Consider the following 26,381-nt stretch of genomic DNA (forward strand, 5'->3'; position numbering starts at 1 on the left):
TGAGCTCGAGGATGTGGACAAGATCCTTGGAGAGGCGAGACCGACTACATGCATCCTGGACCCCTGCCCATCCTGGCTGGTGAGAGAAGCCAGAGGGGGATTGGCTGAGTGGGTGAAGGTCGTGGTGAATGCCTCCCTTCGGGAGGGCAAGTTTCCAGCGAGCCTAAAAATGGCTGTGATCAAGCCGCTGTTGAAAAAGCCATCACTGGATCCCACTCAATTTGGAAACTTTCTGCCTATCTCCAATCTCCCCTATTTGGGCAAGGTCCTGGAACATGTGGTTGCCTCGCAGCTCCAGGGAATCTTGGTTGACACTGATTTTCTGGATCCGGCACAGTCTGGCTTCAGGCCAGGGCATGGTACCGAGACAGCCTTGGTCACCTTAGTCGATGATCTTATTTATTTATTATTTATTTCCATCATTTCTATGCCGCCCTTCTCACCCGAAGGGCGGCTCACAATCTGGCAAATTCAATGCCGGTATAGAGTACAAAAATAAAACATAACAATTAAAACAATCAATTAAAATAATCCCATAAATACATTTAAAACAGTACAATAATCTGGACCGAGTTAAAGCCATCATAATTCATTCATTAAATGCTTGTTTGCAAAGCCAGGTCTTCACCTTTTTTCTTCGCCGGGAACTGGACAGGGGGAGTGTGTCCCTTCTGGTTCTGCTGGACCTCTCAGCAGCCTTCGATACCGTCGATCATGGTATCGTTCTGGGACGCCTCGCGGGAATGCGACTTGGAGGTACTATTCTGCAGTGGCTCCACTCATTCCTGGAGGGTTGGTCCCAGATGGTGTCATTGGGGGACGCCTGCTCAGCCCCACAACCATTGACGCCTGCAGGGCTCTGTATTGTCTCCCATGTTGTTTAACATCTACATGAAGCTGCTGGGAGAGATCATCAAGAGTTTCGGGGTCCGGTGTCATCTGTACGCAGATGATGTCCAGCTCTGTCACTCCTTCCCACCTGTCACTAAAGAAGGCTGTTCAGGTCCTGAACCGGTGCTTGGCCGCTGTGTCAGATTGGATGAAGGCCAAGAAATTGAAACTGAATCCAGACAAGACAGAGGTCCTCCTGGTCAGTCGGAAGGCCAAACAGGGTATAGGGTTACAGCCTGTGCTGGATGGGGTCACACTCACAGTCTGCAGGTTCGCAGTCTGTGGGTGATCCTAGACTCATCGTTGAGCCTGGAGCCCCAGGTCTCAGCGGTGGCTAGGGGAGCCTTCGCACAGTTAAAACTTGTGCGCCAGCTGCGACCATACCTTGGGAAGCCGGACTTGGCCACGGTAGTCCACGCTCTCGTTACATCCTGTTTAGACTACTGCAACACACTTTACGTGGGGCTGCCTTTGAAGACTGTTCGGAAGCTTCAATTAGTCCAACGGGAGGCTGCCAGGTTAATAACTGGAGCGGCGTTCAGGGAGCGTACTACTCCTCTGTTACGCCAGCTCCACTGGCTGCCGATTAGCTACCGAGCACAATTCAAGGTGTTGGCTTTAGCCTATAAAGCTCTAAACGGTTCCGGCCCAGCTTATCTGTCCGAACGTGTCTCCCGCTATGACCCACCTCGAAGCTTAAGATCATCAGATGAGGCCCTGCTCACGGTCCTGTCAGCATCACAGGTGCGGCTGGCGGGGACGAGAGACAGGGCTTTTTTAGTAATGGCTCCCCACCTATGGAACGCCCTCCCCATTGAAGTCAGGCATGCTCCTTCCCTCCTATCCTTCCGTAGGAAGGTTAAAACTTGGTTATGGGGTCAGGCTTTTGAATAATAATTGGCAGCATTAATTATTATTATGTACGCTGGAACTCAATCGACAGACCCAGTTTTTTGAACTGAACACGCCTACCTGTATTTTATAATGTATTTTATGAATACTGATGTAAGTTAATAATAATTTTTAACTGATTTATATTGCACTGTATAATTTTTATATATGCATTTTATTGTAAGCCGCCCTGAGTCCCCTGTTGGGTGAGAAGGGTGGGATATAAATATTGTAATAAATAAAATAAATAAATTATCTCATGTCCCTGCATGGGAAGTAGAGCTGACAGATGGGAGCTCACCCCACACCCCGGATTCAAACAACAGACCTTTCAGTCAGCAGTCCTGCCAGCACAAGGGTTTAACCTATTGCGCCACCAATAGTGGATAGAAATAGAAAAAACATTAATAAAAAAAATGGTATCCATTTATAGGAGTTTACACATATATATTAACATTATTTGAAAATGTTTTTTATAGAGGCCCATATTTGGACTTCTAACCTATGCACAGGCATTTGATCCCCGTTTTGGATTCTAGTTTTGTTTTCCATTTTTTTCCTTCTTTCACATTCCTTACTCTTTATTTACATATGCTTTCAGACTCTGGAGTACAATTTCCTTAGCTCAGTTCCTTTGCTGTGAATCTATAAAACTGAGAGTCTTCCCGTGGGGCTCTGTTGGGTATCCATTAATTATTATGTATCCAGCAATTAGTAATAGCACCTAAACTGGAGGGCTTTTTTTCCTTCTCCTCATAAACGCATGCTATCAGAACACCATGGCCCCAATTACTAACTTGTGTCAAGCTGCAATGATTAAAGAATTCAAAACTGGTTTTGAACACCCTCTCCTCAGCTCACCATGATTTTGGACAAAAGCCCAGATGGAAAGTCGGGGAAGTAAAATTAGTGGGAAGAGAATTGATTTGGTAAAAATGACTCTTGCATTTTTTTTTCCTTTTGGGATGAGGCATGAAGACTGATAGTATAGCTAAATCATTGTGGTTTTTATATTTCTCCATGCCAACATATTTACTATGATAAAGATATCATGGGTTACATTGAAAAACACCTTGCTGTTGAATGTTGCTTCCATGATTATTTAGAGGGGAATCCTGGATGAGTGTATCATAGTAAAGCATGAGACTTTTGGCGCTATTTTTGTCAATTATTTTTAGCAGGGGCTATACGCTTTGCATGGTCTTTGTTTTTGCTGCCAAAGCAAACCTGCTGACTCTTCATGAAATGACCTAAAAGCTGTCATACTCTAGAAAACACATACATAAACAGAACACAGCCAAGATTTTCTTGTCAGTTGCTTTTATAGTGGTACACGTGTATATAAGTGCAGATAAATATGACTGTGTGGGGTGTGAGGAGCTGACAGCTTAAACATTACAACTTGCTGCATTAGAGGCACTGCTGATGGACAAAAATTGAAGCAGTTTTTGAATCTTCATTTGCTGAAGTAAAAGAAGCAGAAAGTGCCTTATTTCTCACAAGGCTATGTTTCCAATGTTATCTTAAAAACTTTACTTTTTGGAAGAGGCAAAGTCCTTTCATCCACTCCAGACAGAGAATATGAACTGTCATGGGGCATGAATGCCTCAAGATATATTATCTGTTTCCTGATTATTTCATGAATGGCACCTCCATTGGGTACATTCACACAGCTCTGCAACCCAGTTCTCCTTTCATGAGATGGACTCCTTCAATAGTGTGTCAAAGTGTGCTCATAGTGGTTCTGTAGCATAAATACTGATCTCAGCACTCTGTCCGCCCCCTCAGAATGCCTATGTCCCTGTTAATATTTCAAAGGAAAGCACCTACCTTTGTAAAAAAAACAAACCCTCAAACCCATTTCCTACTTTGCACAGGTTTGCACAGATTCTTTCAAGTTTGTTGATTGGATGGGGGAGCTCAAATCATGATAATGAGGGAAAATTACATCTTCACTTTTTGACTGCCCTTTCAAGTAAGTCTTCTTGCTTAGAAAGTTGAATTTGTGTAACTTAATTCATCCACTTCTCAAAGACTTGATATATGATGTGGCTATGTAGTCAAGGTTTTTGTCAGTTTTGGTACTACCAGTGTAATTAAGCTTAATATATCTGTTCCTATGAGGCCCCAGGTGGCACAGAGGCTTAAACCACTGAGCTGCTGAACTTGTGACCAAAAGGTCGACGGTTCGAATCCGGGGAGTGGAATGAGTGCCTGCTGTTAGCCTCAGCTTCTGCCAACCTAGCAGTTTGAAAACAGGCAAATGTGAATAGATCAATAGGTACCGCTCAGACGGGAAGGTAATGGCGCTCCATGCAGTCATACCGGACACATGACCTTGGCGGTGTCTACAGACAACACCTTCGGCTTAGAAATGGAGATGAGCACCAACTTAATGTCAGGGGAAAACCTTTACCTTTACTATGAGGATAATGTATTCTGTCTCACACATGTTTTCTTTGCTGTTTTTTTTTCCTTGTAGAGAAAATGAAACCTGGGTTGAAAGTAAAAGAAATATGGGAGTAAATGTAAATCAAAGTAAATAACACAATTATTTTTGTGTCTAACCGTTTTCTCCTTTTGCCAGCTTTGTTCACAGAGTGTTTCCTTCTTTTTCTCTCTCTCATTCTGATTTTAAAATTGGAGATGGTTAATAATAATAATAATAATAATAATAATAATAATAATAATAATAATTTATTTATATGCTACCCTATCTTCTCAAGAGGACTCAGGGCCATTTCCAGCATAAGGCAAAACATTCAATTGTCAAAAGGAGACCATACAACTAAGTTAAACATAATAAAACAAGAACATACAATTCCACTAAAACAATCACAGCAGTGTCCTAGTTGACAACTGGGGGGAGGGGGACTAATCCTGCTCGAAAACCTGCAGGAACCACCAGGTTTTCAGGTCCCTGCAGAAGGAGGACAGTGTAGGGGCTTGCCTGATCTCTCTGGGGAGGGCATCCCAGAGTGGGGGGGGGCACCACCGAGAAGGCCCTCTCCCTCATCCCCACCAGCTGGGCTTGTGACAGTGGCAGAAGTGAGAAGAGGGCCTCCCCCAACAGATCTTAGAGCCCACACCAGTTTCTAAGGGGAGATGCAATCATGAAGATAGACAGGGCCCGAACTGTTTACGGCTTTATAGGTCATCACCTGCATCTTGAATTGGGACCGGCAGCTTATCAGCAGCCAGTGGAGCAACGTATACCCTATATACCCTAAAGGCACCAAATCCCATCTGATCTTGGAAGCTAAGTGGAGTCAACCATCATTAGCATTTGGATGTTAATGAATACCAGGAACTGTAGTCGATATTTCAGATGGAGGAACTTGAGAAACCACCTCTAAATATTCATTTACTAAGAAATCCCTATGAAATTTATGGGGTTGCCATAATTCAAGAAGCAACTTGAAAGCACACACACACACACACACACACACATTCCATTGATCCAATAATGTGTGACTAGTTCTATGTGGTTTTAGAGAACTTCTATAAAAGTTAAAATTCAATTTTTCTGAATTGATTCATAATGTTGATTGTACTATATTAAACATATCTTGGAAAAGAATCCAGAAATATTTATCTTGTCTTCCTATTTAAATGTACAAGGCAGAGTTTGGGATTAACTGTTGATTATTAATTCACCAGTTTTATGTTTTTACCTAATTTTCTATATACTTCAATTCCACAGAAGTTAAAAATATGCTTTAGTTAATTAGGTTATTAGAGCTTGTTAGAATTCATTAAGGGTGGGTAAAATAGAAAGTCCTATGACCTCAGGAGAATTGGAAAAGAATAAAAGAATTTGAGGAAATGGCTCAGTTCTTTGCTAGAACAACAACGGGCTGCAATTCCTTCGAGAAGATAGCAAGGAGGGCAAGATAGAGAGAGAAAACTTTCTGGAGGTGAGGTCAAATAGAATACCATGTTCTGTCTGTGGAGTAGGAGCACTGCTTTTGGTAAAGAAGTAAAAAAGAATAATGGAAAGGGAATCATGAAATCAAATGCACATGGGAATGAGTGATTTGTTTATGTAGCATAAGACTCAGGCTCTCAAGCAGACAGGGCCCTTCAGAATGCCTGCCGTTGGCCTATGTGGAAGGAAAATGTTTAGTGTATTCTTTTTGCAGGGGGAGTAGAATACACTGTAGATTTGCTCAATATCCTATTACAATGCAGCCTGAGCCCTGCCACATGCACCAGGCTGCATTGTAATAGGGGAGGCATTCCGAAGGGCCCTGTCTGCTTGAGAGCCATTTGGAGTTCCTCTGGTGTTGCTATAAGAAGGAACTCCAAATGGCCAGCTACTGGTTAAAGGACATTTAGTATAATGCCAAATTGTTTTTTTAAAAACTTTGTGTTTTCAAATACATTACAACCTGTACCCTCGGTTCGCTTCTGACACGATAAATAATAAATATCCTATCCAGTTCTCTTGATTATATTCTGAACTGATTTCTCTTGTATATTGTTGCAGAATATATGTTCTCATATTAGTGTTCCCTCACTTATTGCGGGGGTTATGTCCCAGGACCACCCACAGTAAGTGAAAATCTGCGTAGGGGCACTATATTTATTTTAATATTTACACATTATGTTAGTAGTTAGGTGGCCTTTCTCCCCTTCGCAAGCCTTTCTTGGCGGCCCCCTCTTTGGCGCCTGCCAATTTCCTTTTTGCGCATGCGCCTCCCTCTCGTCAGCATCTGGAGTGGCCCGGCTGGATGCCGACGGGAGGGTGGGTGCATGTGCAAAAGGGAAACTGGCACCTTTTGCGCATGCGCCACCACTCAGAAAAAAACGTGAAGCGGTGAGGGAGTGAAAAGTGAACCACAAAGTAGGGAGGGAACACTGTATTTGGAGTGAGATGTAACAAAACTATTTGCAATTCTTCAGTGTATTGCTCAGTGCTGGACTCTGGGATACACTGTAAGCCTGTGCAATCAATGGAAAACATATTTCAATACTCATTACAAAATTAGGGGATGGAGGGGAGAACCATTTCTAAAGTGTTTCTGAAATTGGATGGTATCCGAATCGTAACTATAACGGGTTAACTACTTTTTCATTACTTTTCATTAAGCTATTGTGCCAATGGGTAAACTTCAGGTGCTCCTTTTTCCCTCATTGTTAGAACTAATTGGTTTGAAACTTGTTACAATTATAGAACATGTTAACCATCGTTAGAGCGTTTCACTCACCCACAGATTTTTAAAGGATTTTCAAAGTTTTTACAAACAACATTTTAAAAAACTGTAAGAGCTATCTTCTTGAATTTTCTATACAATGACACAAGATAACGGGATCATTTCCCTCAAGTTTCAGAAATATTCATGTATTTACTGATTTTTGGGATCTTAAAAAAAGTTTTGACAAAAGCTATTTTTTTAAGCCACAACAGCTATTTTATTGAATGTATTTAACCAATGGATCTGAAGTTTAGGGATTTCTTCCCAGCCCAGCATAGGTTTACTTACTGGTATCAGTCAGTCTTCTTTGCAGATTCAACAATTTATTAAAACTCTGGCTGCTGCAGGCAGGGACAAATTTCTCACTATCCTAAGTGGGGCTTTCAGATGCTGAGCAGATTTTTGAGAAATGTAGTTTAGGACAGGGCCTTTTGAATTCTCTGCCATAGGGCTCCTTGCCTTCCCCAACTACATTTCCCAGGATTCTGAGCTCTCTCAGACTCTTTCCCAGCTCACTCAGCTTGTCCTGCCCTGCCGCTTTCCTCTCCTCATGGCGAGAGGCAGCCTCTTTCTTAATTTAATGAGGAATGGCAGCCTTTTTGGCTTTGCCTTGAAAATGAAGATTTTCACACTCCTAATACAAAGCCCATGTACCTCAAATCTAATCCAGAGTTGGGCACTTTGGATCAGTGCTAGGGGAATTTGCACAACCAGCTGCCAAACCAGCTCTGTGGTTTGAGGGTGTCTGCACTGCATGACATTGAGCTGGCCAGTGGCTAGAAGGAGTCTGCATGATCCAGCAGCACTAAATCCAGTTTTATGTACCATTCCCCTCATTGGCTTAGTAGTGACCAGCAGGTGTAAAAATGTTGCTGGTTATTGCTTGTCACAACTACTGACTCTGGCTAGAGCGCCAGAGCAATGTGGAAAATGAGAGGGGGAAAATGAATTTCTCTCCTCCCCCCTTCTTGTCACTCTGGCCAGCATCATTCCAGATGACAAGTAATGACCACCAGCAATTTCATGTCTGGGGGTTTTCACTAAGCTGAGGACATGAGGGGAATGGTAAGTGCCATCCTTGTCCCTATGCTGCCTGACTCTGGGGAAAGGAAGATGACCTTATTTATGAATAGCTATGACTCATTCTGACTCAGAAGCAACACAACTGTCTACACTGCTACAAAGTGTGGGCAAGTTCTGGAACTTCGAGGAAGCTCTTGAGCATCCTCTGACTTTTATAAATGCGAGACAAAGCAACACTAAGCAACCTTGCTGGGCATTAGAGTAAATGCAGTTCATGTACCTCTTTCCCACCTCATTTGGCCTGTGTAGATGAGCTCTGAGAAAAAAGTTTTTCTGAAACACATTTTTCACTACTTTCTCTAAGCTTCTCTCTTTCTTGTTTCCTAGCCTTCTTGTCCTTCATGCCCTTTTAGTCATACAGTTACGGTAAGATCAGTAAGTGGAACATAGTACAATAGGTTTGTTAAATACTTAGTCTTTAAGTGTTTAATGGTCATTACAACTTCAGATGTGGCAGAACTTATGCTTATCTTTGCAATTCATACTTTTTGACGGAGAATGGGAAGTCACCAATGATGCAATGACTGTTGTGCTGAAAAATATTCTGTATATGAGCAGAGACTGCCAGAAATGTAGATTCAAAGTTCTCATCTCTTAATATATTTGCAGGTCTTTATAGCTGTCCACTTACTGGTGTACTTGTACTGGATCAATGCCTTCTAATAGAAATAAATCACTTTCTGTAAATCTTTTACCAATAAACCATTTGACAAGTGAGTGAAGCGTATATGATGGTGGGTGTGGAAAGAAAAGAGAGCTGCAGATTCACACTAAATTGAAAAAGTTGTAAGAAGAGATCTCAGGCAATGCACTAGCAATAAATTCTTAAAATCAGGGCATACAACTTCCAGGGAAGTGGACCTCTCTAAGCATAAACTCCACATCCATTTTTATTTTACTTTTGGAACACAACACAACTAATAATGTGTAGATCCTAAAATTCTAGGGGGAACAATTTTCCATACAGAGCCATTTTTGCAGGGGTTGCATAGGTCAGGACTTGTTTAAGATGACCCAAACCAGAAGTGACAGCATACATCAGACAGCGTGGCATTTTGTTAGTGACATAATTGTGGCTTATTCAAATATATATATTTAGATAGCTTTTGAATCTGGTTAAAGGTTCTGCTCTGGCTGATGGTGCTCACTGGTGGAGAGAAGAAGGGTCTATGATGCAGCTGGGCTCTAGGGGAAAAGCCATGCACTCTATCTGTAACTCATTTCCTTCCTCTAAAAACTGAGATCAAGTAGTTCTTGATCACTCTTTCACTCTTTTGCCCACTAGTGAATTACTAATACCCCCCCCCCCCCCCCGGTTCATCTTCTGTCTACCAGTGAGCCTGTCTGAGGGCTTACTACTAGCCAGTGTGAGAGTATAACATTATGCTCCACCTGTTTCATACAGGATCTCAGCTATCGTGCAAAAGAGGAGATGCTGAAAATCTTAATCAGCTAAAGACTTGAAATAATGAAATAGTTGTATCTGTCATCTACAGGGTATTGAAATAGGAGAATGCACAAAAAGTATAGACTTATTACAAAAGAGGCAAAACTTCAATTCCTGAGTATACTAAAGCTATCAAATATTAGAAGAATTATCCTACTGGAGTAAATTGCACTGATGGAGCATCAATTTGTATACGCCTTTTCTGTGGCACCTACATGTTACAAATGGTGAAAACCTTATTGCCTTGCTTGTGTTTCATGTTAAGTCATCTCAAACTTACAGTGTACACTTTTTCTTCTTCTCTAGTATTAACAAGTGGAGAGCTGAAAGGTGTACTGTAAGCTTAAATAAATTTTATTATGATTTAATTATTTACTTTATTTCTATCTCACCTTTCTCTACCCCGGAGGGGATTCAAGGCGGCTTACATAGAGGCAATTATTCAATGCCTTAAAAAACATAAAATGCCAAAAAATAAAATAAAATTAGATTAAAATTAAAACATATTAAACATTTTAAAAAATTTAAAACATTCCATTCTATATTAAAATCACACCATCCATAGTCGTAGTACAAGCAATTCCATAGTCATTCCATATATTTCAAATCTGTTAATTGAAATATACCATAGTATATTTCACAACACGAAGATAAACATCTGTCTTTCCTCTTGATTTTCCTTTTCTTTCCTGGGCACCAGGTCTCTTGAGCATGAGAATTCCTTGTTTAATTTTTAGGAAATTCTTGTTTGGACATTTTTTTCATTTGGAAGTAGTATTATAGCTTTTCACACTTGTTCTGGGAACTTTCTAGTGCAATTATATAATGAATGGATTTAATAAAACCCTGCTTGGCATATTGACAGGGTATATGATAAAAGCATTCCTAGTGCAGAGTTCCAAAATTCATCTAACACAATATTGAATGCCTTCCTATTGTGACAATGTATATAGGAAATTGAGATGGGCACCATTCCTTCCATGATTAGACCTTTTCAAAATAATTATATCTCATGTCTCATTTATATGGATGAGTAATCAAACTATCAAAGTAACTTCTAAGAACTCTGGCCTGTGATCTCGATTTCATTTCATTTGCCCTTCTCATTGATTCAGCATATGCTACTTAAAATTCAAGCTGAATAGCTTGATTATTTCACTGAAGACATTGACCATGGTGCTACAATATTAATATTTTCAACATAAAATGTTGCCCTTTAATGTAATAATTTTAATGGAACAAAGTTGTGATTGGATTGTTCTTTTGTGCCTTCGAGTCATTTCTGACTTACGGTAACTATTAGATGAACCTATCACAGGGTTTTCTTAGCAAGGTTTTTTCAGTGGAGTTTGCCTTTTTCCTACCACTGAAGCTGCAAGTATGTGATGTGCCTAAGGTTATCCAGTGAGTTTCTATAGTGGAGTGGAAATTCGAACCGTGGTCCCGAGAGTCATAGTCCAATGTTCAAAACTCTACAGGATGACTAACATAGTATATTTCACAACATTTAATGGAAAGGCATTTCTTTTTATTAAAGTTTCTTAATGGTATGCCATTGTTTTGCGTGAATTTAATAGAAAATATGATACATCAATGCATCTTAATGAGATCCTGTTATTGATTTCAGGCAGTATACTTAACAGCGTAACCTGGATCAAATGTTGACACAGACCAGCTGGAATGATCAGTCAAGGAGGTCTTCTTAAAGAAACCAATGTGTGTGTGTGTGTGTGTATGTGTTTGTGTACAAATAGTGCAAACATCCTAGTGGTCATTTGTAGGCTTGTGCAATCTGGGTAAACTGCGATCCGTTTTGGTGTCCCAGATTTCAGTGGGGGTCCTTTTCCATTTTTCGAGAGCCTCCCTTATTTCGGAGGACAGAAATCCATTTTCAATCGGAGGAGCCAAAAGATTTGTTTTCTATCCGATTGATTGGTGGCAATGGGTGGGACTTTTCAAGGCTCACCTTCCCATCATTTTAGGGATCGTGTTTGTTCTTATATCTTTCATTAAAACCTGGATTAAAAGCATCAAAGTTAAGATACCACTCTTTCTGTGATCCTTTCCCTTCTGTCTGTAGAGGAAAGTGGGTTTGATGCTTTGTTAAAGCTGTTTCTACTTTAGAGGAGACAGGAGCTTCAGGTACACATGCTCTTTTTCTGCTGCAGGCAGTTTTCCAAGGCATTTTAATGAGGCTTCCCACTTCCCAGGGAAGGAAGAGGGATCGACCTGGAAGTATCCTACCCTGGGCTTCCTTTAAAAGTCCTCTCTTCTCTTTTGATTTGGAGGCATGAAGTGGTGCCTTTTCCCTCCTCGCACATTTCCTTTTAGCAGCTGTCTCTTTCCCCACACTCCACATGTAACCAAAAGTAGCCGGTTTTCGACAGCCACTATTCTGTTGCAGCTGATAAAAAGTAGTGGCAGAGCCAATGCTGTTATGGGCTTCCAAACCAACTGGACCAACTGGAAAAGCCAAAGGCAAACATCCATAATGAATCTATGCACAAGCCTAGTCATTTGTTTGAAGGAGATGGATGATAAAGTGGCCCCAGGTCTATTGATTGACAGCCAGGAACAAAACTTTTAAAAATCACCATTTGTGTGCTTCTGTATTGGAGAAAGAAACACTTTTGTCTTTGAAATTCCATATCCAGAAAAAAAATTGAACTATGTGATAGTTTGGTTCTACCCACATGGGCTGGTATTCTATATGGGTGACATAGGGTAGAATACCCTTCACCATTTCAGAAATGAAAGCCAGGAAACATGTGACTGAGTAACATCACAGTCAAACGGTTGTGGCCAGGTAACATGAGGTTAAATGTTCTTCTGGTATTCACCTGCTTCCATAGAGAACTATATGAGTCATGGGAACATGGGTGCATACATAACCCATGCTCCTGAACTATCTATAGTCATTTGACAGTTTCCTAGGTCTCTGAATGTTAAGTGCAAAATCCAAAGAGCATGAATAACACCCAGCTCTATCTCTATTTTCCATCTAGTTCCAAAGAAGATATGGCCCCTTCTACATTGCCATACAAAATCCAAATTATCCGCTTTGAATGGATTATATGGTAGTGTAGACTCATATAATCAAGTTCAAAGCAGATAATGTGGATTATCAGCTTTGATAATCTGGATTATATGGCAGTGTAGAAGGGGCCTGTTTCTCTAATAAACCAATGTCTGTTATTGAAAATGGACTGAATGGGGCAAACAAATGGAAAATTAATCCAGATAAGACAGAGGGACTGCTGCAGCCCAGCCGCCTGTGTGACACGTTTTCACCTAAAATGAAGAGCTAATTAGCCCAAATATAGCTCAGGTAAAAGGTATTCAATCCACTGATTTATAGTTTTTAAGAAATAAGTGCTCTATAGAAAAAGTTCTATAGGAAAAAGGTGCTCTATAGTGCGCTATAGAAAAAATAAAAAAAATACAAAAGTACAAAATAGAAAAGTAATTCAAAGGTATACGTAACAGACCAAAACAAAAGTACATCCAAAGTGCAGGATTCAAAAGTCATTTCAAAATATATCCTACAGTCATCTTATTCTTTGATAAACAAAGTCCAGCTCTGGGAATAAAGCTAGAGTCCCCAAAATTAAACAACGAACTGTATCCAAGTGAGATTCCCTGATCAGAAACAGAAAATCATGACATCAAACCAAGGCAAGAACTCCTACCGCAGAGCTCAAGGAAAAATATTGCACTCACAAAACAACCAAGGAAGATATCTTAAGAAATCTATTTTTTCCATGGAGACACTATCTGTCTGACACCTGGAATCCTTCTGTTTATTTTTCAAATGCTGAGAAAACTGTAATTACCTTTGCTTGGCACTATCTTGTTGTAACTGAAGACGTTGAATTATAGGCAACAGGTGCCCCAGTGAGTCAAAAGACAGATTAGGAGAAATGAATTCAGCCTGTATTGGATGTGTTTCAGCTCCCTTAAAATCTCAGATTCAGAGCTTGAGTGTGCTGCTGGACTCAGACCTGAGCCTGGATGCCTAGGTTTTCACAGTGGCCAGGAATACATGTGTATAGCTCAGAGTTTCTCAAACTGAGCTCCTCCAGATATTTTGGACTTCAGCTCCACAATTCCTAACAGCTGGTAAGCTAGCTGAGATTTCTGGGAACTGAAGTTCAAAATACCCGGAGGAGCACAGTTTAAGAAATGCTGGTATAGCTTGAAGTGCTGTGTGAGTTGTGCTCATTCCTTGAGATGTCAGATCTGGCTGCCCTTATAAATGCCTTGATTCCATGCCATTTGGACTTCTCTTACACACAACATGGTGCTGCCTTTGAAAAATTGTTTTGAAACTTCGGTGAGACCGAAATGCTACAGCCAGGTTGCTGACTATGGCAGGTCATAGGGAGCATATAATCACCTGCTTAAAAAAAAAAACCCTCTCCTGGTTGTTGATCCATTTCTGGTCACAGTTCAAAGTGCTGGTTATGACCTTTTAAAGCTCTACATAGCTTCAGTCCAGACTCTCTGAAAAATTGTAATTTCTTTATATGACTGTCTATGTTGAAAGATCTGTAGGGGAAGGTCATTCAGGTTCATTTTGTGATGACACAGGTGAGAGCCTTCTTCATAATTGCTCCCAAGTTGTGGAACTCCTTTCCCCAGGAGGCATGGTTGTTTCTCTATCTGTTGTTTTTGCATGGGAAAGTAAAAACCTTCTTATTTAAAGAGCCATTTGGTTTTTAATATATTCTGGCATACAAAGTTTTTAGTGGGAGTAGTATTGTTTTTATTATGTCTTAAAATTTAATGATGGTTTTAGTTTGTGTTTTTAATATGGCTTTTATAAATCAAAGTTCAATACATTTTGTATTATTTGGTTTTTTAAAAATGTGTTTTTAAAATTTTGTGTGCCGTCTATACTGGGAGAAAAACAGGACAACAATTAATAAAATATACATATATACATTCATATATGTTTAGCTGAATATGGCTACAGAACTTCATGATTGTGGACCTTGATAAGGCTGGGCTACTAGGCATAGGAACTCAGTCACCATGTTAAGATGACTAAGATATAGAGACCTCCCAAGAATCAGTGTTCAAAGGATCTAAGATCCTGCCAGTTGCCATTTGGGGGTGAGGATGTGTACAGAATCAGATTCTCATTGTCCATGCAGTCATATATATGAAAAGGAAAACATCTGTATGAGTCTGTATGCCCCCTGTATCATGGTTATATGTGTATCAGTTTTACATTTGGCACATGAATGCTACAACTTCTAAACACCTGCGAATTAGAACAGGATAGTGAGTCATGGCATTTTTGTATGATAGCACAGAGCAAAGTATCATGTGGGAAGCATTAGAAATCCAGGGATTTCAATATCTTGTTAATTCTTCTGTTGAATATTTATTACATGATAATAGTGTGCTCCCCCATTGCTGTTAACCTATTATGTGTAATTGGAAATTGCATAACTTTGTCTCTTCAGCACCTGTGAAATGAGAGGCTAATGAATGAATGAACAAATGAATGAATGAATGAATAATGAATTTGGTACTTATGTCGTAGGGAACAGGGAAGATTGATTAAAATTTGCACAGCATTTAGAAATCTAAAACACAGTGTTCCCACTGAGCAGAACTGTGAGGCTAATGCCTTGTGTTGTCTAAATTACAACAAAGACACTGCAAAAGTGTTACCAGTTTTTAAATTGCCTAATTTTGTCTAGGATAATTTGTATAAGGAAACCTACTGAATCAAGTCAGTAAAAAAAATGCTCTTCCAAGATCATTTATAGAAGACAGTTGTAACATTACAGTATCAAAAATTCCCTGTTGTCCATAAGCTGTTTTGGTTTTGCTTCCACTGTCGAATCCATTGTCGAGAAGAATTCAAAATCTGCCAGGTAATATGATTGTATTTTGTGGAGTAATAAAACAAGGCATTTGTCAGTGTGAGACTACTTTTTTTTAATGCAAAATTTTCTATAAGAATACTAAAGGAAATAAAAACTGAAACCAGCCTTACATGATCAGTTTTCATTGATCTCATTAAATTTGTCCTCGAATATGCTAATCATTTTTTTAAATAAAGAAATATTATTACTGCTGGGTGAGTGCATGAGGTTTTTGCATTTTCTGATTTACTTTTCCTGCATTTAACTATTTTTGATTGAATTTTTTACAGGAAACATAACTTTTACATAGAAAACATTTGAAAGGGCTGTCTAAAAACAATAATATGCATTCTTTTTTCTGCAGAAATGACTGTTGCGTACAGAATTCACCAAAAAATTTGAACTTCTAGTTCTTGCTAAAAGACATTTGGTGCAGTTGTTGGCATTTCCCTCTACCTGGTGAAACACACTTTTTTGTTGTGAATGAGAACATTTGTGACTATCCTTATTAGCCATCGCAACAACCTAGGCTGCATCCTCAGGATCTAGTGTACATCAAGCATATCCGGTCAGTTTTAAGCATAAATTTTTAATTTGTATCTTGCGCTTAATCTCTGTTTTGGGTATTTTAATAAGTGTTTTATAGAAATACATTTTAATACATATATTTTATATAAATAAAATTTAATATGTATATTATAGAATTTTTACAATGTTTATGTGTTTTAATTATGCTGTAAACTGCCTCGAATTACAAGGAGAGGTGTGTAAGAAATATAATGATGATGATGATGATGATGATGATGATGATGATGATGATGATGATGATGATGATGATGGTGGTGGTCATACATGAATGAGCATATCCTCCATCTAGGAATTATGGCTAACATATTGCATATACTCATGTATAAGTCATATATAAGTCAAAAGCAGGTTTTGGGGCCAAAATTGTGGATTTTTATATGGCTCATGGATAAATTGAGGGTCATTCTATGTTGAAAGGAAAGTGCCAATGCTGCCTCAGGGTACAGCCATCTCAGGTCACCACCACCATTATGTTGCCGAACAGCTAAATGTAAATTCGCAGAGCCATGGCAGATAGAGTGAAGAAAGTAGGGGCTATTTTTAGTTTCTCATGGAATTGACTAAGCTTTTGCCTTTTGCCTCTCTACTCAGAGAAGGGGATGGTTCCCTTTTTATATAAAAGTTGAGGTACAGTACTCACTTTGATCCATCAGTAATTCGACCCAGGCATTTTTAACTGATTTTAACTAATGTTTCTGAAATAGACATGTGCATATAGGATAGCTCTGCCCAAATAGATTTATGTTGGGTGTGGGAGTCAGAATTGAGGTTATTAGTATACCAAGAGAGTGAAATAGGAAATGTGATGTATCCTCTTCTCCCCAAAATGTCTACATTTCAGAAACCATCAAACTAATGACTGTTAATTGTTTTCCCTCTTTCTCCAGCCAGTAGGCAAATTGATTGAACAGGTCAAATGCTAGCAATAGAGAAAAGAAACAGTTTCCTTAGCTTTAATTGAAACTATGGACTGCTGTGCAATTACACTGTAGAAACATTATGGCTTTGTTATTGTTGCAATGTCCAATTAAGGATTTCGTTGTCATAATTAATATTTTATTAATTTTAATAAAAGATACTGTAAGCAGTTGAAATCCTGAGAGACATCTGAGGAGAAGGCCAGTTTATAGCTTTCTCTCTGCAAGGGCATTAGAAAATAGCCCTTTTGCATTAGACGTGCTTAATGCTGAGTGTTGTGTTCCCCAGCACAAAATGAACATTACCAATTATTAATCAGAAGAAGCAGCAAAATGTAAACCAGGGATATAGGAAAAAATAACAGCTTATGTTTTTTATGAGTCCTCTCAGGCTGTTTTTGAAGCCTTCCTCAAATGACATTTAAAAAGATACAGTTTTCAAAAGTGCTCCCTTGAGTTTAACCTGGGGGCATAGTAAAATGGTCCCCATATTTCCTCAGGGACATGGGGACCACTTTGTCCCAAAGGATATAAGGATACAGTTTTCCAAGTTCTCAGATGCACTATTTTAGACCTTTATTGTAGACTGCATACTTTCTGGCAGCAATTTCGGTCCCCCAAAGGAAGAATGTCCCCATCTCCTAATAATTTTCAGGCCATACAAGTTGTCCATGAACAAGCCATTGGTTTGTTCAACATGCCCATCATAGCTGTCAAAAAACACTTTTCTACTTATTCTTTTTTTAAGGAGAGCAAACGAAAGCAAATTTTATGATTGGAATATATTATCAGATGATGTTTTCTGGTTCATTAAGAGGTGCCCTGTAGATCTGGACGGCTATCCTGCAGCTTTTTCTTTGTCCAAAAAAAGAAAGAAAGAAAATGATGAACAATTGCATACCAGTGAGAAATAATTTGAATCCCGGCTGATACTACCTGAGGCTCAGGTTTAGCACTTGCTGTGAACTCAAGACTGACAAGAATTCTATTAGCACCTACAAATGGGGTAGTATAACAGGAGATAATAGAAGTTTATTTGGAAAATGGAGGGAATTGTTATTGCTGGCTCATGAACAGGGGCAAAGGATTTTCACAGTTGCAAGGGGAATACAGAGTGTAATTCTTGACTTAATCCATTAAACTAGATTTCTCCAACAATATCCTCCAGATAATTTGAATAATAATCCCCACCATCTCTGATCCTTGCTATAATTGGTGGGTCTGATGTGAGTTCTAGTTCAAAGCATTTGAAGAGCAGCAATTTCATGTAAGTTGTCCTAGCACATGCATCAATCTCTTCAAAGTAGTGAAATATGGATCTGTAGCACAATCCTATCCACATTTTTCAGAAAAAGGGTCCCAATGACTTCAGTAGGAATTATTCCCATATTACTGTGTATAGGCTGGCAACTGCAATCCTATACAAAATTATAGAATCTGCACATGGTTTGATAACTGCACAGTGGCAGATAGGAAGGAGCTCCAAAGGATCACAACTACTGCATAGAAAATCACTGGTTTCCCTTTCCCTTCTTTGGAAGAACTTTATAAGTCCCGCAGCCTTAAGAAACCTCATAACGTTCTTAAGAATCCACCTCACACAGCATGTTCTTTTAACTGTTACCATCTAGCAGACGGTACAGAGTGATGAAGACTAGGACAAACAGACTGAGGGCTCCTCCACACAACCCAAAAATCTGCACAAAAGCGGGTTTTTGGTTGTCTCCTGGCATGTCATTTGCTTGCACCAGGAAGGCGGGAATTTGTTTCCAATAAAATATGCACAGGCAGAAGTATGTACAAATTCTATTTTAAATTCATTCCAGTGATATATGAAAAGCAGTATTACCTGTAACTAATTTCCCTTCTTGGGTCCCAGCAGTATACATAATGAAAGGACCAATCACTTGAGGAAACTTATAACTAATTTTTTGTGGTTAGGATAAAGCACCAAAGAGATGAGTATCTGAAGGAGGCAAAATGAAGTCCACCAATGAGCCAAAATGAATTGGAAATCCAAGCTCCTTGTTACAATAAGTCTTTGTTATAGCAGTCAAAGAAAATGACATAATTGTAACATGTTTTCAGGATGCATGGGGAATTTATCCAAGTTCCAGTGTAGTATAATCTTTCTTTCACTTGACTTGACAGTAAATAAACTCATTTCCATCAGCTACACCCCACCCAATCCCACACATGATATCTGTGAGGTTTTGTTTGTATAAAGAAGTGATCTCTGTGTAGAAAACATGTCATGTGTGAAGAAAACCACAGAAGCTGTTGAAAGGAAAGATATTTTGTGTTTAAAACATGGCTGTCATTCCACTTTCTTAAACATTATCATTAGTGCTTAACCGCTAAACCAATTGTTACAATAAATGTCACATGGAAGATAAAATGGAGCATTCATGACTAAGGTAGATAATTTTATAGCTACTGCTGAGTAAAATATGCCCAAATAGAATAGGGTTGAGGTCTCTCATAATTATGTATGTTCAAGGAGTAGCAGATCATGAGCGTCTTTTCATTGTTCATGAGCTATGTATTGACAGTAGAAGGGGATCATTTTAAATACAATTAGCTTGTTCCTTTCTTGGAGGTCGGTCTCCCAAACCTTGTATACCTACTTGCAACAGCTGGAAAATGTTGCTCCAGCTCTTGGTACATTTTCACTTTACAAGCTTGGGGACTGAAAGAGGCAATGAAGATTAAAAGAAAAACTACACACCAGCAGTAAATGAGAGCTATTACAGTGTATCGTAAACTAGCATTTTCATTATAAAATCTCATTAAAATGGAGTAGAGAAGAGGTAAGTAAGCAAACTTGACTCCAGATACTCTTTCTGTGCTCTTAAAGAGAAGAGGAGTTCTGTGCTTGTTTGAAACAGAGCTACCCAATTATAAATTTACATGCACAATATGCCAAATGGAGCCTAACATGGAAAATTGCTCTCTTAATGATATATCTTGAAAGTTTGATCAGTGGTTCAGGTTAGGTTGATGATATTTTCCTGCAAACCATAATTTGAAAAATCAAAACTGGAAACAAACTTTTTTATTTTTCCAGTTATGGTGTGAATTATCTTTGGTTGCATTGATACTACTCATTTTTCATAAAACCCAGCTCTCTTGTCTTAACTAGGCTTTGAATCTTGAATTTAAAGTGAGTTTGCAAGGCTTATCAAGAAAGAGACTGGTTAGCATTAAATATTATCATGAACACTTGAATCACAATTAAAACTGAGAACCGCACTTATTTCAAAACTATGTGTAGGAGATGGCAGAAGGCGAAAAACACATGCTTCTAAGACTGACTCTTAATTTGAAATACGGAATCATGGATTGTAGGTAGCCAGTACTAACTTACACCTGAACCGGCAATGAGATTAATAATTTCTAAAACCAGTATTATGAAAAATTCAAGCCTAAAGAAAAGACTAGCTGTTTCTTCTTTTGTAGGATACGGCTGACAGCAAATTAAGAGATTTACTCAATAACATAATTATGAAAATATGAACAGGTTGATAAAGTTTTATTCCATAGGGCGCTTCCACACTGACCCAAATGTGAAAGGAATTAGCATTTAAAACTTCAATTCCACCCACATTTGGTAGCTTCATTGGGGCCAAACCCCCTCCTTTCAAGTGTGTGTGTGTGTGTGGGGGGGGGGTGATGGCCAAATACTCACCTGTGCTGATTTGCAATTGGCACGGGTAGGGTATGGTAACTGACCTCTGTTTTGCTCCCAAAATGTACTGAAAATATCTCAGGCACAAGACTTTTTTAGAGCTCCTATCATATCTAAATGATGCCATGAGTTATGGAGGGGGAATTCCTCCCTTCCTTCCCTCCCTTCCTGTACCTAAAAATCTTTGTGCATCATTTTGACATGCCAAAAGTTCCAAAAGAGTCTTGTTCTATGGTCCTAAGGCATAGGGTTGGGGGCTAAATGGGGGGACAGAGAAGCTAGGGGAACATTGCCATCCCTCCTCCTTGAGCTCCCTGAACCTGCAGAGATGGGATGGAATATGGGTCACACACTGGGTTCATACATGGCGATCCCAAAAGGCAGTCCCTACATTAGCTGACATGTCATTTGGATGCCTTAGGCTAATGTGCCCCCTACACTGCATTATATGGCAGTACTAGCTGTGCCCGGCCACGCGTTGCTGTGGCTTTTTGGATTTGTTTGTTGGTCAGGTGGATTAGCAATTAATAGCCTTGCAGCTGCAAAGTGTGGCCATTTTCTTCCTATTGTAATCCTAATTTGGTGAGCTGGAATACACTGAATAGTTTTGGTGTGGCAGGTATGCATGCTGTTATTAGTCACCTTGATTAGCATGTAATGGCCTTGCAGCTTCAAAGCCTGTCTACCTTCTCCCTGGGGGAATCATTTGTTTGGAGGTGCTAGGTGGCCCTGATTGAACCCCCTCCCTTCCTGTCCAGGGAGTTGAAGAAGGACCAGCAGAAGATAAGGTTCAGCGGAAGGCGCCTCCCACAGGCTGCTGTAATCAATAGCAATTATATTTAGTAATAAGATGAAGGATGTGTGTGGACTACAATTTCCAAAAAAAATTGGGTCAATTCCTCTAAAACTCCCCCAATATTCACAGTTGGCCATGTTGGGTCTGTGTGCCAAGTTTGGTCGAGATCCATCACTTGCTGGGTTCAGTGTTCTCTGAATACAGGTGAACTACAATTCCCAGACCCCAAAATTGTGCCAGTATTCACAGTTGGGCATGTTGAGTCTGTGTGCCAAGTTTGGTCCAGATTTGATGTTGGCTATCTTCAGTGCTCTCTGGATACGGGTGAAGTAGATCTCCTGGATAGCAAATTCAACCACCTCCAAACCTCACTACTATACCAAGTTGGCCGTGTTGGCTCTTGCACTGCATTTTATTGGGTTGTGTTATATGGGGTCTACACTGCCTCCTCCTCCTCCTCCTTCTTCTTCTTCTTCTTCTTGTTATATAATTCAGTTCGAACGGCTTTACATGGGTCTATGCTGACCATATAATTCAGTTTGAACTGCATTGGTCTTATATTTGCTTTCAATGGCTGCATTTCAATATTAATGTCTAGTCCATACAGGGTTATGTGATGGAATACTATGGGCATAGCATTAATACAAACTCTCAAGCAACCAGAGATGACTCTTAGTTATCTGGCATCGACCACTCCCCACGGGTGCCGGTTAAATGAGAGTCTACTGTCATGACATTAATAGAAACTCTCAAGGAAACAGAGATGACTCTCAGTTATCAGACATCGACCGCTCCCCATGGGTGCCGGTTAAATGAGAGTCGACTGTCATAGCATTAATAGAAACTCTCAAGCAACCAGAGACAACTCTCAATTATCCGGCATTGACCACTCCCCACGGGTACCGGTTATTTATTTTATTTATTTCCAATATTTCTATCCCGCCCTTCTCACCCAAAGGGACTCAGGGCGGCGTACAATTGGCAACAATTCGATACCGACACATTATTAAAAACAACAACATATAAAAATGTATTACAACCAATTAAATACAGTATAAAATATAAAACATAAAACATATGCTTAAAATTCGTTCGTTCAATATTCTCCTACTTTATCCATATAACAGTCTGGGTCGTCTTTGTCATTTATTCATTAAAAGCCTGGGCACATAACCATGTTTTTAAGGCTTTTCTAAAACTCAAAAGGGTTAAATGAGAGTAGACTGTCATAGTCAGAGGTCTCAAGATCACTTCCACAAAAGGTTGTGAGATAGGTTTTAACACCTTGGAATGTTTATTTGAGGTTGGAATAAGATCTGGGATGTATTTATATATAACAATAGTTAATAACTGAGGGGGGAATTAGAAGAGGGAATTTTGTGAGGAATGGAAGTGAAAGGGATGCTCCCTAATTCAGAAGAAGAGAATAAAAGGGGCGCCTTGAAAATTAAGCCTGGATTAAAGGAGAGGAGTTCCCAGAATCCTTAGTTGGGGTCCCCTTTTTTCTCTGTTCCTCCTGAGGGGAAAAAGGCGGCGGTGGTGGTGAGACGGACCTTCCATGTGTGTGTTTCTCTCTCTGTCACCTGGTAGACGGAGGCCTTCGGCAGGTTGAGGTAGACGGTGCAGCAGAGCACGGAGTAGAGCCGCTGCTCCAGCTTCACTCCTCCGCCTCCTCCCTCGGCGCCTGTCGGGAGCTTGAGGGGTTTTTTGGGCGGCGCGTCTGAGTCCCTGTCTGCCCCCAGCTCTGCTTGCCAGTCTTCTCTTCCTCCTCCACCTCCCGCAACCACTCCAGGCCTGAGAGGAGGCCCTACTTCTTCAGTGCCATTCGGAACAGGCCCCGCGAGTTCCCCCAGGGCAGCAGCGGTAGCCCCAGCCACCACTCCTTCGCCTCCGGGGTCGGGTTCGTCTGGCCCCGACATATCTCCCCTCTCCTTCAACCGAGCTGGGAGAGGCCTCCGCTGAAAGGAGTAGGCCGCTCGCCTCAGGCGCCACCATCTTTGTTTGGCCTCCTTGTCTCTGAGGCCACGCCCACAACGCCGCCCGCTAGGCAATCAGACGTCCCGTTCCCACGCAATTGCAGAAACTCAAAGACAGCGGTGACATTACTGTGTCTTTACGCCACCGGTCCTGTGTTGGCGCAGGCGCAGATGGGCTGTTGTGGTTTTTGGGCTGTTTTTGGCCCTGTGATTGTTGTTTTTGTTCAATTTTGTTGTCTTGGCCTTGAGGCGGGGATTTTGGGTTGTGTTGCTTATTTTCGAGGTTGGGGTGTGTGTGATTGTGTTGTTTAGTGCATTGCCACGATGTCAGGACTCATTTAGATATATAGATATATGAGGTGTTGACCAGTGATGTTGCAAAGAACTGACTGCACAATCTTTTATGGTCAGTTTCCTGGTTGCCCACACTCTTTTCAATTTGCCGGGTGGAATTAAAACATAACGTGGTTTGGCTCATTAGCCAGTGCCTCACAATGTTCTCTATCCCATAGCCAGATGCATTTCAGTTTTATCTCCTCTAATAACCTGGTTCTTACAGGGGCTTGTATAAGACCAGCAGCAGAATACGGAGTCTTTTCTCCATTTAATTTCAGATAAGGTGGGGTCACAGCTGTTTGAGGAAAAACCCAGCAAGGGCTGGATGTATAATTAACACTTTTCATCAAATGCGGAAATTTGGGGGAGCAAAAAGTTTTGGGTTTTGGAGTATTTCAGATTTCTGGAATAGGAGACTCAACCTGAACTTTCACACTTAATTACTCATTCTGAGAAATCCACCCTGGCCATTAGATTGATTGAAATTGTAATGATCTCAATATCTACCTAATTTTTTTTGACTGGGCAGATATGGCAGCGGGCATGGTTGGCTGAGGCTCTTGGCTGACCAACCGAGTGTGGTGACCTGGTAGAGCCTTGTGCTCCCCTCCAGCCATGGATCAAAACAGTTGGAGCCACCAAGTCTACTGGCATTTACTCCGAAGACCCCGGTGCGTGTCCTCCCCTCAAGGGAGAGTGAGCGAGCCTGACCGAGACGAGCTGGTCACCCATCGGGAAGCGGCTGGACACAGACCGCATTAACCGCCGGCCTCGCCCATTTTAAATTGCAAGAAAATAAGAAGAGAAGAAAGCTGGAGAACCTAACCCAGCTGGGGTAACCCCCCCCTCAAAAACAACACATAGTGACTCATCGCTCCCTCCCTCCTTGCATGAAACCATAGATCCAGGAATCCAAAAAGAAAAGAGTGACATATTGCAAGGAACCATATGGAAGAAAGCGAGATAATACCAGCCAGTGAAAATACAGAAGAGAAACAGAGCACCTGACAGAAAATAGGAGGGGGAAGGACTATTAACAACAGAAGGACTCTCCTCTTAAAGTGCATTGGAGGAACCAGAGACTATTGATAAATCTTAGGACTGACCAAATGGATATTGATTATTATAAATTGATTTCTAGATAATTTAAGAAGATTATTAATTTGAAGATTAATTTTTTTTAAAAAAAGTGAGAATTATTAGAAGACAGGCAACAGGAGCATAAAATTTATTAGGATAGGATAAAAGGGCTGAAGAAAAAGAAGTTCTGGGGAAAAGGCAACATCACAGTAGAATTTGGATAAGAAATAATAATAATAATAATAATAATAATAATAATAATAATTATATTACAATAAAAGTCACAGAAATAAGATCAATATCTACTAACATTTGAGGGAATTAGTCAAAGTTTCTCACTGGACAATCAAAAAGTAGTACTCTTACTCTTACTCTTACTCTTATAACACTCAACTCCAGAATTTAAATTGCAAGACCCTCCCTACTGAGGTCTAATAAAGCCTCAAACTGGAAAATAGGACTGGAAACATTGAGACAAGTAACTAAACACTACTCAAATAATATAAAAGGAAAGATACAACTACAACAGTAACACTGGGACTGTGAAAAAGAAAAACTACCAATTCTAAGGAAAAATATTTAAACATGTGTCTGTAGGAAAAAAAAATGAAAAAAAAAAGTCAACTTTCAAACTGAAAGGAAACCCAAAAGATTTCAAAGCCCTCCCTCGCAGAATGTCTCTTGCAGAGGAAGTTAGCTTTAAAGGTATTTTGTGTGAAATGCAGAAATTCTCAGAAAAACAGGACACAATGAAAGACGAACTACAAAAAGAAATAAAAACTCTATCCAGCAAACATGACGCACAACAGAAAATGACACAAGAAGAAATGACTGAAATGAAGAGGGAGTTGAAAGAAGAAATTTATTTCTTTATTTATTTAAAGCATTTATATTCCGCCCTTCTCACCCTGAAGGGAACTCAGGGTGGATCACATTGCACATATAAGGCAAACATTCAATGCCATAACATAGAACAGAGACGGAGACAGACGCAGGCATGGGCAGGCCTCGAACTCCTGACCTCTTGGTCAGAGTGATTTGTTGCAGCTGCTAATCAGCCTGCGCCACAGCCCAGCCTAGGATTAATGAAGGATGAATTTACAAAGGCATTAAAAGATGTAACTGATTTGAAAGCCAACAATAAAAAGATGGAAAAAAAACTCACCAAATTCAAATTATACATCAAATTCAAATGGGAAAAATAGGGAGGCCTGATGTTAACCTACAAAGGAGAAAGTACTTGGATCACCTCGGAAGAAAAAGCTAGAGAATTCCATCAAAAACTCAGAAAGATGCCAGAAACCAACTCATCACCGCAATCATCGACAAAAGGGAAAAACCCTAAGAAAAGAAGATTTTATTCTCCTAAGGAAGAAGTAAAGGCCAATCCTATACCCACGGATGAGGTTGAGGAGGAAACTGCTGAGAACTCTGATGACAATGACAGTTCAAAAGATGCTTGATTGTACTTATCAAATAAAATGCTACTCACATAACATAAATGGAAAGTTTAACATTATAGCGCTCCAAGAAACTCATATCGCCCAAAAGCATACTAACCTCTTACATCAGGAAAACCTAGGAAGGGAATTTTACTCATCAGAAGAAAGG

General features: G+C 40.0%; 2 protein-coding genes across 5 annotated transcripts in view; both read left to right on the plus strand.

Moving 5' to 3' along the window:
• LOC134297776 (uncharacterized) overlaps positions 1-5,211 on the plus strand; it is a 74,503-nt gene extending 69,292 nt beyond the window's left edge. The window contains exon 2 of the mRNA XM_062976279.1: positions 23-5,211. Coding sequence (XP_062832349.1) covers positions 874-1,785 — 912 coding nt within the window. The 5' untranslated portion in view covers positions 23-873 and the 3' untranslated portion in view covers positions 1,786-5,211. The remainder of the gene's footprint in view (positions 1-22) is intronic.
• Positions 1-26,381, plus strand: part of sorcs1 (sortilin related VPS10 domain containing receptor 1) — a 597,151-nt gene that overhangs the window by 70,108 nt on the left and 500,662 nt on the right. The gene's annotated exons all lie outside the window — the stretch shown is intronic.

Source organism: Anolis carolinensis, chromosome 3 (genome assembly GCF_035594765.1).
Source record: "Anolis carolinensis isolate JA03-04 chromosome 3, rAnoCar3.1.pri, whole genome shotgun sequence".
Lineage (NCBI taxonomy): Eukaryota > Metazoa > Chordata > Lepidosauria > Squamata > Dactyloidae > Anolis > Anolis carolinensis.